We start from the raw sequence: 14,591 nt of genomic DNA, 5'->3' as shown, positions 1-14,591 counted from the left end.
CCAGACACATTGTGTATTTGGTAGTATTTGTGTGTGAGCTTAAGCTGAAGGGGTTGAAGGCTTTGCAGAAGCAAGTTTGAGGACAAGGTGGTGCCAGCCAGGGTGTGCAGACACCACCTGACAGGCCATGGCTCTGGCGTGTTCTCCTCTGGCAGGAAGGACGGTGGGACAGAAAGTATTTGGTCAGATTTACAACTGGAGTAAATGATTCATAGTGATGAGCTAGTCCTGTTGTCTCTTTTGCACAGGAGCTTTGTGACTCAATGATGTACTTTCCAGGAGGATAAGATGTTTACTTGTGGCTCTGGTAGTTCCAAGACATTAGTTCCCAAAAATTAGTGTTTGGACTTTGCAGAGGGCATGTGAATCCTTTGCTCATTCATCCTCAGCCCATGAGATAATAGAAAAAAATTCCTAGAATCCTCTCATGAAGGAATGTATAGACAGATTTAAAAAAATTAAAGGGCCCTATGTAAGTATTTTGCCGACAATTATCCCTTCTCTGGGATAGGGAGCCTAATTAATTTGTGGCTTCTTCAGTTTACACCCAAAACCCTTTTACTGCACCATAATGTTATCTCTTTCTAACAGACTTAGATTATTCAGAACTGATGCAGTTTAAACAAATAAAAATTGAAAACAAACCTGTGCTCCTCCACTGCCTGACTGAGCTTTTGCTTCAGGGAAGTGTACCTGTGCTCGGATAGCTTTCACCCATCTCTGTACGCCTTTTGAAATTTCGTAGCGCAAAAAGCTTCTCACTTTAAAACTTTACAGAGGGTGCTATAGAACATGCCATGCATAAATAATAGCAGTGCTGTAGTTTGATGTGTACTGGTAGCCTACTAAAATATAAATGAAAAACTTGATCACTGTTTAGAATGTACAATTTAAAATATTCATGAGGCCCTTCTCTGTTTGAAAAACTGACTTTTAGTATTATCAATGACCATTTTGATTAGTCCCAGCTCAAGCAAAGTTTTAATTTCAAGGATGTCCATAAAGAAGCCACTTGACTGCAGATTGACCTTGGATTTTTTAGAAACCCCACTTACAAGAGAGGAGAAAAAACTATGGAAACTAAATGCTACATTTGAGTGAACAAATTGCAGGGACAGACTGGGGAGGAGAGTCAAGTGAGAGAATAAAATCTTGGCAGTGCAAGATATATTTATTAAAAAAAAATGCAGCTTCTTTATAGACTTTGGTTCTGAACAATGTGGGGTTTTATTTAGTTGATCAGTAAAGATAGGCAGCAAAACAAAGGCCACTTTGTCATGCCAGACTTTCAGAAATATACCCACATCACAATGGCATGCAGCACAGTTTTTTCATACAGCTTTTTGGCTCAGACTCGGTTTTGGGTAAGAACAAAAGTTGGCAAAAACAGCTTCTGTGCTCAGAGAAGAATAACTTCTGTTGATCAGAGATTTTTGGAGAGATTTTTAATTAGACCAGTACTGTGAAGACTGCAGAGTCTAAGGAGTTCAAAACAGATATGTAAAGTACTTTTCAATTCCTCATATTTCCTCATCATTTTAGAGTCAGTGGGGAGCTAAGTTTCAAACTGCTGCCGTGGTTTAACTCTGTATAGTTGTTTTTTTCCTGCCAAGTTTGAGTCACTGTGGCCATCTAGCCCCTTCTGGAGAGATTAAAATGATGGAAAGCTGGAATATGTTCTCCAGTTAAACGAGCGAATGTTTCTAGTCAAGCACGGATTCAGATTGCCCCGCTCTTTGCTGTAAGCGCGTGGGATGGACAAGACCATTATTTTTAATTCCACAATAAATAACTGCAGAGCTCGACTAGCAGTGAGTCGCTGGCAGTGACTAGAAAGTGGCTGGTTGTAGGATAAGGGTGACTTTGGGCTCTGCTTGGATTCAAAGCCTGGTCCAGATTCAGTGATTAAAAGCCATACAGGTCGCCTCAAACAAAGAGAGGCTTTTTGGCATATCATCAGTGGAAATACTCTCAAACTATGTTACTAATCCCACTGCCTGGCCTGGTATCTTGCCGTTAGTATCCACAGCGGAGGCATGACAGAAATGCAAAAGGGAGGGAAAGGTCTTAGCTTTTTTGTTCAAAACTGCTGTCTGGAGTGCTGTTTTGAGATTGGAAGCAGAGCACTGGTTATCCACCAACTGGTAACTGGTTCTCTGCACAGGCCTATGTTTTATTTGTTATTTTATGTAGGAGTGTGCATGAATCTGAAGAGCCAGGGAGTGAGGAAGACACATTTACCTTTACAGCTGCTGGCATCAAAGAAACACATCAAGACTTGATTGAAAACACCTATCTTACTGTTTTACTAACTGCAGGTTTTTTTCCTTTCTCATTTCTAGGTCTCAGACTCTGGATACTGGCTGTGGGATATTTTTTATTATTATTTTTGATTGGGTTTTTTTCCCCTTTTTGGATGTGAATTGAAGGCCAACAACAGTTGAAGTGTTGGAAGCAAGTGCAGGAGGACACTCACCTTTTTGTTTGAACCCTTGTTTGCTGGGATACTTTCAAGCTCTCCTTCACAGTCATGTGGTCATCACAGCTGCTGTTCTTCACAATGCTCTTAACACCGTTTGCCCATGGTGAGTGAGAGGTGGTGTAAATTTGCCTGTGGGAGGGGAAGAGAAAATAGCAAGGATTTTGTCTATGTCTTTTCCTAATGGTGTAGGGTTTTTTTTACAGGATGTTGATTTCTCTCCCTGCTTGCACCTCAGGTCTTTGAAATTCCCAGGTTACATTATGACTTAACTTCTGAAACAAAGAACTCTGGTGACACATAAAGGTTTCTTTTTCTGAGTTTAGCTGCTTCATTAGACAGACTTTTTCCTCCTTGTTCTTGGGAAAAAATGGATTTATTACCATTCAAATCAGAGTAGGGTAATGAGAAATAAAGGCAAATCATAAAAACACCCTCCCATCTGCCTCCCTCCTTCCTGAAGTGAGCTTGCTCCCAATGTCTTTACTTTCTTCCCTGCAGAAGTACATTGGCACAGGGAATGGGAGTTGTGTTCAGTGCATGACACCTTGTATCTACTGCTCCTTCCTCCTCCTCAGAGGGAGGGCCCCTCACATTCTTCCCCTGCTCCAGCGTGTGTTCCTCCTATGGGGTCACACATCCTGCCAGCCAGCAAACCTGCTCCAGTGTGGTGGGCTCCTCTCTCCACAGAGCCGTATCAAGGTCCAGTGTGGGCTCTGCATGGGGTTACAGCCTCCTCCATGGGCTGCAAGTGGATCCCTGTGAACCTCCACGGGCTGCAGAGGCACAGCTGCTTCACCTCCATGGGCTGCAGGGAAATCTCAGCTCTGGCATTTGGAGCACCTCCTGCCCCTCTTTCTTCACTGACCTTGTCTGCAGAGCTGTTCCTCTCACAAAGCAGCAGCTTTGTCCCTGTTCTTAGATATGTTATCCCAGAGGTGCTACCACAGTCACCATTGGACTCAGCCTTGGCCAGTGATGGGTCCGTCCTGGAGCCAGCTGGCATTGGCTCTGTCAGACACAGGGGAAGCTTCAAGCAGCTTCTCACAGAAGCCACCCCTGTAACCAGCCCCCTCCCTCCCCAGAACCTGGCAGTGCGAACCCAGTACAGAGCTGTAGCAGAAAAATTTGATCTCTTTTATTAGCCAGGACACTCTTTAAGTGAAATGTGACACATGTAATTCTTTGGGCCTGTTGGGTTCTTTTGATATGAGAAACCCAAGCTCTAGAAGTAAGTTGCCAGGTTTCACAAGTGCTGAAGGGTTCAGGTGCTCCTATCAGCAGTAATAGTTACCGAATGCACAGGGCAGAGCTTTGGAAAATCTGGCTACCTGGTTTTTCTGATGCTTAAACGGAAGGTGAGCTCTACCAAGGATCTCATTTTAATTACAGGCCAGTGGAAGCATGCTTGTAAATGACATGACTCCCTGTATGTAAGCTGTGGGCCCCTGCTTTTAAAATACTCATCAGGCTTTTTGAGCTTTAACCAACTGATCCTCTGTGTATGTGCTAAGACACTGGAGCAAAATTTTACAGGAAAAAGGTGATGAAAAAATAAAATAAATGTAATTGGCTGAATATAGAGCACAACTTGTCTTTTTATATAACACCTTTAGGGACAAAGGCTATCTGTACTATTGTTCTTCAAGAAAGACCCCTCCTCACTGACTTGAAAATTAGAATGAGTATTTAAACTGAGCTGACCAATTAGGATGTAATGAAAGAGCTATTCAGAAAGGTGCTCTCCAGCCCTCTCCAGGAAAGTTAAATGCTAAATGTTTTGTAAATCTTTATAATTATGTAGTATTAGTAGTATTAACAGTTAAAGCAACTAATGGTTTGAATATATCTCTGGCAGTTGTATTTTAGATTCTCAGTGCCGTTGTAGCTGGAAAGTCCTGCCTGATAGTCCCAGTAAATGAAAATGTCACAATATTCCTAGGAGTTGTATTATGCCACAGATGAGTAAATGCCAGAGATGCAGGAACAGTGCCTGGAAATATTTCTATCCCTTACGCTGCTCTCCAGACCAAAGGTACAGGGTGTTTGCTGTGGTGGTTGTGGCAGTCAGTGGTGGTTAATCTGACCATCACACATCTCACCAACACCTATATTATCTGATCAGTTGCCAGTGAAAGTGCAATAGCCATCTTTGAGCTGTGGAGGGGGAACACCTTTGGTTTGAGCCAAAGGACTTGGATTGGTTCTCCCTGTTCTGATCTCTGAGTGGCCAGGATGCAGCTTCCATCTCAGAACTTTGGCATGTTGTTTAAACACATGTCACAACCTCACTTTCCTTATAAAAATAGCCCAGTTAAGCCCTGCTTTTTAATTTTTTTAAATTTTATTTTCCCTTTTAGTAATCCCTTTTCACTGCACGCAGAGAGCATTCAAAATTTATGCTTAACAGGACTCAAGCATTTGAGTTCCTCTTTCATGATCTGGAATGACTCCTGTCCTGTAGTGATTGCTGGAGATATGAACTACTTTTTCAGACTGACCTTGCTACATCTCGTTCCCTTTTTGAGTTCTCTGACACAGCCTCTTCATCCATAGTGGTAGCTGCATTATAGGCAGATTTCTTAGACCAGTGATCTCATAAATTGGAGAGGTGGTGGTGGTGTTTTGATGTTTTGGGGTTTTTTTGAGGGGGCTTGGTTTTTTTTGTTTTAGCTATTTCATCTCTTGGAGTAGATTATGTGTCTTGGGCTGTGATGACAGATGTGGAGTCAAAGGGTATATACTTCAGTGATCTGCAAGATGAAAAGTAATCTTCCAGAATACTGCCCTGGTACAATGTCATCTTGTTGATAAGCTGTAGAAATCATAAAAGGGGAAAAAGCCATGAGTCCTTGTATTTCCTCAGTGATGATGTTAATCTGCTACATCCAAAATACACAGGCACAGCACTGTCTAGTTTTGTTCAGACTGCTTTGAATCATAGCTCACCAGAAAAATTAAGCCATGTGAAATACCTACAATAATAGCAGATTTGTGTAGTGGCTGCTTTCTTTACTGGTACCCTTGACTTGAATGGAAAATAGCTTACAAGTCAGGGCACAACCTGGAGCAGTGTAGAAGCCCCCCGAAAGCTATCCCCTCTCCTAAGCTACAGCAAAGCCTGTAAATCCATTTGTTGCCTAAAACTAAACCTGTTATACGAAGTCAGAGAATTACACAAGATAGACTGAAATAATACCAAGGAATAAAATAAAACCATCAGCAATAACAATGAAAGCAAAGCCTTTTTCATCCTTTGCAAGGGCTCTGCTAAGGGGACAGGACTTTTCCACCCCTGCTTTCTTTTTGCCCCTCTTTGGAAGCTTTTTCCAAAGCATCTGGTCTGGACCCCAGGAAAGTGCTCCTTGGTTTGTGTTCCCCCCCATATACACCTGAGCAAACTGATCCTCCTTCCCTGTAGCAGGTGGATTTCCAAGAGGCATTTTTCTGGAATGAGCAGCTGTTCTCTTCCTCAACCTTCCTCCCCTTGACCCCAAACAAAGCAGATTTCTCTTGACCCACAAATGAATGCTGTCAAAAGTTCACTTGAAATGAGATGGACATGACAGGCAGCAGCTCAGTTTGCAAGCCTGGAGAGATGTACACCTGCTCTGCCACATTGCTGTCGTGCTCGTGTGTGGCTCAGAGATTTACGACTTCCAGACTGCTGGACAAAAATATTAATAGAAATAAAGGGACTCAGAGCTGCGTGCTGTTAGGAGCAGGATAGGAAGGATACCACAGTGATGGCTGTGGGATGCAATTTGGCACGTCTCTAAACAGGTAACAGCACTGGAAGAGAGCGGAGAGCCTTTTGTATGCAAAGATCTTTATCATCCCATCAGATTGGTTCATTGTTATTTATTTGAAAATTATTTTTTAAGGATTGTACTGAGTATCTAATTATATGATGGGCAACAACGAATGAGTTAATTGTAGTTACTCTGCTGCTTTTAAAAATCCAAAAAGGGACAACCACTTATTTTTCCGATGAACCAATAATCCAAATTGCCCAGTGTCTGTTGGAGATTGTAACAATGCAATAAAATCACCAGGCCTGGCTATCTACCTGTTTGTTCTGTTGCTACGCTCTTGCCTTGCACTTGTGAGATTGAGAGTGAGCTGTCAGCATCCTGGATCCTGCTTGGGCCAAGCTGTGGGATTTGGTTCCTCCTGGTCTTGCAGCTGCTTGGGGTTATTTTGTATATGTTTTAACCCTGTATGTATTAATGGGTTGCACACTGTTCCCTCCTGATGCTCCATGGGGTGGGTTAGTCATTCCTGTGATTTCTTAAATTTCTTGATATTTTCCTTGATATACAATGTGATGTTTTGGGTTAGAACCACACACTTGGCCAAAACCAAGCAAAACTGAAGTCAGAGCTAGTTTAACAACAAAGTAACCAAAACCTGCTGAAATTACAGGACAAATAATAGGTGTCCGTGTCATGGTTTAAGCCCAGCTAGCAACCAAGCTCCATGCAGATGCTTGCTTACTTCCCTCCAGCCTTGTATATGAAAATGATTCTGTATTTTATACAGAATCTAAAACACAGCACAGTACCAACTACTAAGAAAAAATGAACTCCATCCCAGCCAAACCCAGGACAATCTGACATTGCAGCTAGAACAAGCTAGGCAAAAGTTATCGGATCCCAGGGGAAGTTGTAAGTGCAGCAAAGCTTCTCAAATAACTTTGGAGATTTAAGCTAAAATAGGTTGTAGTTCAGACAAAGCCTGTCAAGTCCTGGAGCCTTGTATTGTTGTGAAGCTTAAGGCCTAATACTGACACTTGACAGCACCAAACTGGCAGGGATACAGATGCTGCTGGCCCAGTTCTAAACTTCAAAAAAACTGGTTCCTCCCAGAAGTTATTTATGCAGTCTTGTGGCATAGCTGTAAAGTGACCTTCCTGCATTTAGGGACAGATGCCATCTTGTCTCTCCATATGAGAATTAGTTCAAGATGGGGCTGAACTAATTTATCATTCGCAGAGTAGAAAATGAAATTTGAAGTCCTTTCAAGTCATTGCAGCTGCAAGGAAGAGAGCCTCGTCTGCTGTCCTGTTCCTGCCCTCTGAGCTTCTGCTCCATCTTTGCAATGCTTCTGGGGGACAACCGTGGTGAGGGCTGCATCCTTGTGAAAAGATGGCACTCCAAGGTCAGGCTGATCTCTCTAGGCATTAGCAGGTCCAGATGCTGAGCCAGTTTCTGTGGGAACAGTGGAAATATTTATTACTGAACAGCACTGGTAGTTGCCTGGTGACAATGATTCTGTTAAAGCAAGCAGCATTATCTGTCTTGGGGGAATATATGATGCTAGCAGGCTGGTCTTCGGTGACAGAGTGCTGTTTAATGTGAGCTGAACATTTGCCTTGCTACTATTTTAATACAGTGAAAATACTGTCACTGCTTAAAATACATACTATGTTTCTTTTATACTTGTACAAGTGCTATGTTAGCTAGTGAATGGTGGATAATTGCCTTTTACTACAATACTCTTTATATAGTCACAATGAAATACAAGATACATGTTTTATTAGTTGTGAAATAGCCAAGTTGACTTCCAGGCTTCTGCCTAACTTCAGTGTTTTAAAGATTAATCATCCTCGAAATATTTATAATGTTTGCTATTCTTGGCAATTTGTATTACCTGCAGCCGTGCCACCTTTTCCATAGTGGAACAAGTGATTGAGGAAGGCTTTTCCTGATAAAAGGGGGTGGCTGTTCTCTGTATATACTACAGTGCTTTCATTAGCAGCATTATACTAAAATTGAGAGTATTAAGTTCCCCATCTGATGACAGATCAATCTATAAGCTGATAGAGGGTGAAATTCTACCTTGCTAAGACTACCCACTGTTTAATTCTTGTTTAAGCCATTACGCAGTGCGAAGGTCTGTGTGCGGACCCACTTCTCTCACGTCTAAATTTCACACTAAATTAGGAGGGAGATATTAAGGGGATTATCTGATAATGTGGGTTTTTTTCTTCAGTTTTTGGCAAATGTGCCTGCTCATAGAATCTTCCTGCTGTAGGGAGGAAACAAGACCTTTTACCCCCAGGGGTCTGTATCAGGACTAGGGCTATTTAATGTCTTCATCAGTGACACGGACAAAGGGAGCAAGTGCATCCTCAGCAAGTTTTTTATTGACACCAAGCGGTATAGCAGCCTCCTAGAACCTAAAGGGGAGCGACAAGGAAGCTGCAGAGAGACTTTGTACAACGGCCTGTAGAGAAGAGACAAGGGGTAATGGCTTTAAATTAGAAGAGGATAGGTTTAGATTAGATATTAGGAAGAAATTCTTCGCTGTGAGGGGAGCGAGGCCCTGGCACAGGTTGCTCAGGGAAGCTGTGGATGCCCCATCCCTGGAGTGTTCAAGACCAGGTTGGGTGGGGCTCTGGGATAGTGGAAGGTGTCCCAGCCCCTGGCTGGGGGCTTGGAACTGGATGATCTTTAGTCCCTTCCCATCCTAAATGTTTGATGTTTTTTCATATGTATGGTGTAGAGCAGCAGGGCATGTGGGTTTCTTTCTGAACTGCAGCAACAGGCAATGTGCTTGCTCTCACAGCAGCAGGAGGGGGTAAGCTGTGTTACCTTTCAGTCCTGCAATATCTGATGCTTCTGTCATTTGTAACCATTTCATGACAAGACTGATTTCTGATCTCTAGTGACCAACTCTGTGCTCTGAATTTTTCAAGTGTTAGCCAAGCCATAATATGTGACAGCATGTGAATTACGGTGTAGTAATTTCCACCCAGCACATTCAGACACAAAGATGAAGGCCAAATGGCCTCTGTGCAGTCAAGTGTGAATTATTGTGCCATAATTTAATTCCTATTATATTTTACTGTGATTGTAAAGATGTTTTTATTAGTGAACTTCTTTACGAAAAGTCACTTTTTAAAAAACAGAACTGAAAAGTGCAGTGCTGAGCTTCTCACAAAGAGGTGTAAATAGCTTTGTGCAATGAGGAGTTTTGTTAAATCCTGAAAAAATGTATTTGTGTAGTTATTAACCTTAGGTAATGAGTACGTGGTGTGGTGTGGACATCTGCTATCTAAAAAGCTGACCTTACTCTAACTATTCATTTTGTATCAGCTGCCAGGCAGTTGCTAAGTAGGATGATTAGGTTCTTTGTTTCTCACCTAGTCTTGATTTGATCTGGAAACCTTAGCTTGCAGCCAGTCCCTTGAGCCTTCCAATCTTCTCCCAGTACAGGCTATACAAGTGTAATGGCTGGTGCAGTTGGGTTTGGTCCCAGCAAGCGCTGAGCAAATAGACAAGGTGGTTTGGTGGCAGCAGTTTGGGAGAGCATCACAGGGATCAAGCTGATGTGTTGGGGAAAAATAAGCCAACCTGAAAACGGCTTGGGTGGTACTGGAGGTACAGGTGGTACTGGTCCATGAATGCCTTAAAAGTCTTTCTCAATTTTCCTTTTCCTTTGTCTTTCTAGAAACCTTCAGCATTTTTTTTTTTAACTGAAGCTCATGCAGTTAAGGGTGCCTAAAGGTTACCAGGCTAAAACCTTCTTCCCAATGAATTGTTTCTAAAGAAATGAAGAGCAGTCATGTGCTTGAGATGACAGGATCTCTGGGGTATTGCCGGCCTTTCTCTTGGGATTCAGGAGAATATTGAGTTTATCCAACCATGCTGATCCAGGTCTGTCTCTTCTGCAGTAGTCCCTGGCTAGCAAGTACTGTTAGATAGCCCTATTCCTCACTAGTCCTTGTCATAGCTAAGCACAGAGTAAGTAAGGGATCACTATTAAAAATGGGTACTTTCAAGGAAGTTACTCTCTGAATAAATTTTACTCGTGTTCTCATCAACTTACAGCTCATCAGGATATTGATAGGACCAAAGCTGTTTCACTTCTGATGGATATATGAGCATTAAGAATAGCATCCCAATGAAAAACCACAGTAATTTTCCATGTAAGTGATGCAATTACTGTGGTTTGGCATTAGATGTAAATACTTAAGAAAACCAAACCAAAAAAACCAAACCAAAACAAAAAAGCAAAAAAGCTTGCCTGACTTTTCCAATTACACATGAGAATGATCTCTCTATACATCCTTTTGGAGTTAATAATCCTAAGCAATCAGGACTGAAAAATGTAGTGGGTCAAGGCTGACTAATATGGGTACAGGCATCCCTTAGCCAATACCCAGAGGTACCGTGGAGCACCAGGAACATTTTTACATCTGAAGTTTTCTACGCATGAGAAGACACCTTGTCCTGCGTCTTCCTGGACATGCAAGATACTCCAGAAGGACTGTTTTTTGGGGCAAGCTGAGGTCGCATGAGGCTGGTGCAGTAAAGAAGGAGCAGCAGAAATGAGCAGCTTCCCTTTCCTTATCCTTAGGAATAGGGGAGATAACTGCCCACCCATTCCCTATTTGTTTTTGCCTATTGCATAATTCCCTTAATTTAGCTAATTGCTGATTCCTGTCTACTTTGGTAATGCTATTCTTCCAGATAAAGCTTTCTTGTGGTGAGGATGACAGGAAGCTGCCAGGGGTTGGAGAAATCCAGCTGTTCTGGGCTGAATAAAGGGATTTGGTGGGTGAGGCCGTGCATCTATTCCCCCAGTTAATGGAGAAGTGCAGGACCAAAGGACATCTTCACAGACAAAGCAGCTGTATAATGCTAGGGCAGACACCAGCTATTCCAGCAGAGCAGGTGGGAAGTCATGGCTAGGTTTTGTGAGTGCAAAAGCTTCCTATGCCGATCCTTCCCACGCAGCTCTAACACCTCTTTTCTGCATGTGAATATGCCCACAAATGTGTTGTCTTTTGTTTTCTTCTTCTAATAACTTCAGCTAAGCTTAAACCATTGGAGTTGAATAGAAAAAAAAGTTACTTCTGAGAGTTTTCTGGCCCTAGTTCTCTCATACATTTAAGCTGGGCGTGTTGAAGTACTCTAAGCTAAAATGAGAAAAGAATGACAGTGAGGGAATGAATTACGGCCACCTTTGTTCTTGCACCTCCTCCTCAGTTGCTGCTAACCTGCTCCCACGAGATCTGGGCAGACCTGCTGTTTTCCTGTTAGGGAGAGCACCCTTTGCCCAGCAAAAACATCAAGAAAAAGCTCTTTGTTGCAAATGAAACTGATTCCCCAGAAGATATTGCTAACATCCATTTTATCAACTCCACTCGTGTTAAATGAATCTTAGAGCCATCTGATGTTTATTACCCCATGGCATATTCACTGTTGTTCAGTTGTTTCCTTTATTGTTCATGATTTTTTTTTTTTTTTGAATTGGATATGTTTGCTAATGTGGTTTTATTTGAATTTGGAAGACATTTCCTGCTGCTCAGTGAGCAACTGATCTGGGAAAGATGCTGTGGCATGGGAAAAAATTAAAAGCATGTCAGAGACTTCAGAAGATTTTCCTCACTTTGAATTTCCCCGATTTCATCAAACAGTTTTGTGCTGGGCAGCCTCCCTGGAATATCCCTCCCAGTGCCTGGCAGGATTGATGCCTGTTCTGTCATGGTTCTGCTCCAAGATGTGGGATGTGCAATGGGTTTTTAGCCAACACCACACAGATGCTGCAATCTGCCCATTGTAACAAGCGTAGGCCTGGGCTGGTGGGCTTTTAGTTACAGTGCAGTACTGAATGCATCCCATAAACTCAAGGAATTATAATCAGAGCAGCATCTACTTTTATGTATTCCCTTCTGCTTTGCTGTGTTGGGCTGCTTTCTGCAGTGCCTGATAGTGTTGGGTGCCTTGTTACCCATCCTGAGGTGTAAGTTTGTTTCCTGTAAGACTCATGGGAGCTAAAAATCCGTCTCAAGACAGTAGTCTGTGTGTTGGAATGGGCAGAAGGGGAGGTAAGGACTAAAAATCTGTAATTTAGTTATTGTCACTCCCTCCTGTACCATAATCTGTGGAAACTGAGATGCCTGATGGATTTTAGAATCTCAGTTGAATTGTCACCTGTTCTTAAATCTCCAGAATCTGGAGCCATAAACAAATATAGCATTTTAATACTGAGTTTTTGAGGTCGGATTCAAATCCCATGGCAAGTTGGTGATTCTATGTAAATGCACTTTAAATCTGGTTTGCTCGGCCTAGAGGGGTTACTTTGGGGAAAGCTGGAATGTAACATGGAGGAGAAGGTACCCTGGGCTTGTCTCTCAAATCTTTCAGTGAGTTCACTAGATTGTGGGCTGCTCCCCTGCCCTGAGAGTTACAGCATTCTGCTCAGTCCTTATTCTCTCATTAGACTGATCCCCTTCAAGCTCTTCCAGGAACAATTAGAAGTCCATCAGTGCTGCTGATTTAAGTGAGAATTTGTTTTAATTTTTTTTTCCTCCTCTGCACCTCTTGTTGCTGAAGATCTGTCTCCAACTTTTAATTCACAGTGTCTTGTTTCTATTACTGAAATGCTGGAGGCTGCAGTAAGGGCTGATTTAGTATCAGGGGAGCAGATGACAGAAAGGAAACTGGCTTTGGTATGTCAGTCTCGTGTAGCACTTCTCTGTGCAGCAGGGCAGAGGGGGAGATGTGCCTGTTGGCTGATGAGCAAGGCAGTGCTGCTGGCTGTGCTACTTGTGGCAGGTTGGAGCAGAGCTGGGAGCTTAGCGCCTTTCCAGTCAAGGGTGTGGATGAGCCAAACCCATGTGGCAGTGTCTCTGCAGGCAGGGAAAACCACGGTGGTGCTCCACGAAGCCAGGGGCTGGTACTCACCCTGCCAGCTGCTGCTTGCAGTGTGTTTCTCCAGAGGCAGCCTCTCCCTCCCTCTAATGTGTCCGCTCCTCTGCTGGAGCAGGGCAGTGGGCACCAGGGCTGGCAGGTGTTCCTGGGAACAGCTATCCCCTTTATTCCTCTGCTCTGAAAGACAGACTAGTGGCCAAGTCCTATTTATCACCTCAAACAGTATTTTGTCAGCATCGCTGCTCAATTCTGTGTATATTTAATTGTTAGTATGTTTTCAAGGAAGAATGCCTATTTGTAAGAGTTGTAGGAAAACCCAGGTCACTTGATTTTATTTCTCAATGTGTGTTTACATGCATACAAGTGCGTATATATGCTTTAGATGTAATTTTCATACTGTATGTATAAAGAAACCCATAGAGAGCTGGTCTGTCTAAACTTGGAATCATGGAAGAAACCTTTGACATGCCTTCATGTCTTTGTCGTGACTTGAAATCCAACCTGTCATCACAATTCGTAATCTTATAGGCATGTGCAATTAGAAATCTTACTATTAGATTTTGCTCTGGGGGAATTCTGAGGACTAAAAAATCTAATAATGTTTAGTTGTTTTCCTTAATTTGATTGGGAAACAAAAAGGCCTCTTGGCCAAATGCCTAATGAATTCCTATCACCAGCAGACACCTTACTGTTTCTGAGCCCTGGTCACAAAAGTGCTTGAAAGTCCTGTGTTACAGTATCAGACAGCCATAAAAAATAATTTCAAAAAAACCCCAACTTGCTTACCTTTATAACAAAACTAAATTTTGAGAGCTCTTATTTGTAAGAAGCTGTTTTGGTGTGTCTTTAGCACTGCCACCTCTCCAGACGCAGAGCAGTTGTTGCGAGGCACTGCAAGCACGTCCTTGCATCCTGACAGCTACAGTCCTTGTTTCAGATTGCATACCTGAATTCACAGGAGCCTGAGTTTAAAGAGGTGGAAGACAGTAAGATGGAGGAGATGAGGCGCAAAATGGATGAACTTACAGTCTCTGTGCAGTGTCCTTGGGGGTCTTAATTAAAAACAGGATCGGGAACGCTGTTGAGTAGAAACCCAAATGGCTCAGATTATTTGCTTTCTGCCATGATTTGTGACGCTGGTGCCAAAATCTTCCTAGCAGGCCCCAGAAGGTGGGACTGCTCTATTTTGATGTCTGGCTTGACGTGGATTCCCACTTGGTCCTGTGCATTCTGCCCTGGTAATGCTGGCTGTCCCCCATTCACCTATATAATGTATGAGCTCTTTCTGCCTTTCTCTCACTGGGATGTTGAATTGTGGTCTTTCTCCTCTAAACAGCCAGCAGTTCTTGCAAAGCATAGTAACTTAATTATTTAGGGCCTGCACTGATTAGCCTCACATCTTGAGGCTGTGCAGACTCTCAGCTGTGGAACATCTGGTGACAGCCCTG

The 14,591-nt window shown here is 42.8% G+C and overlaps 1 protein-coding gene across 27 annotated transcripts in view; it reads left to right on the top strand.

Moving 5' to 3' along the window:
* The window catches only part of ADGRL3 (adhesion G protein-coupled receptor L3), a 492,720-nt gene that overhangs the window by 173,736 nt on the left and 304,393 nt on the right, over positions 1 to 14,591 (top strand). For 26 of the 27 annotated variants that reach the window (XM_042049541.1, XM_042049537.1, XM_042049521.1 and 23 more), the window contains one exon: positions 2,343 to 2,585. In XM_042049541.1, coding sequence (XP_041905475.1) covers positions 2,531 to 2,585 — 55 coding nt within the window. In that variant the 5' untranslated portion in view covers positions 2,343 to 2,530. Of the gene's footprint in view, positions 1 to 2,116; positions 2,586 to 14,591 lie in introns of those variants that run through there. The other variant, XM_042049516.1, reaches the window with a different exon arrangement.

The sequence above is a fragment of the Corvus kubaryi genome, unplaced genomic scaffold, assembly GCF_017639235.1.
Source record: "Corvus kubaryi isolate FWS band 111438036 unplaced genomic scaffold, C.kubaryi_AGA036_p1.0 71, whole genome shotgun sequence".
NCBI classification, from domain to species: Eukaryota; Metazoa; Chordata; class Aves; order Passeriformes; family Corvidae; genus Corvus; species Corvus kubaryi.
Note: the sequence above shows the minus strand (reverse complement) of the source record. Positions and strands in the feature narration are given on the sequence as shown.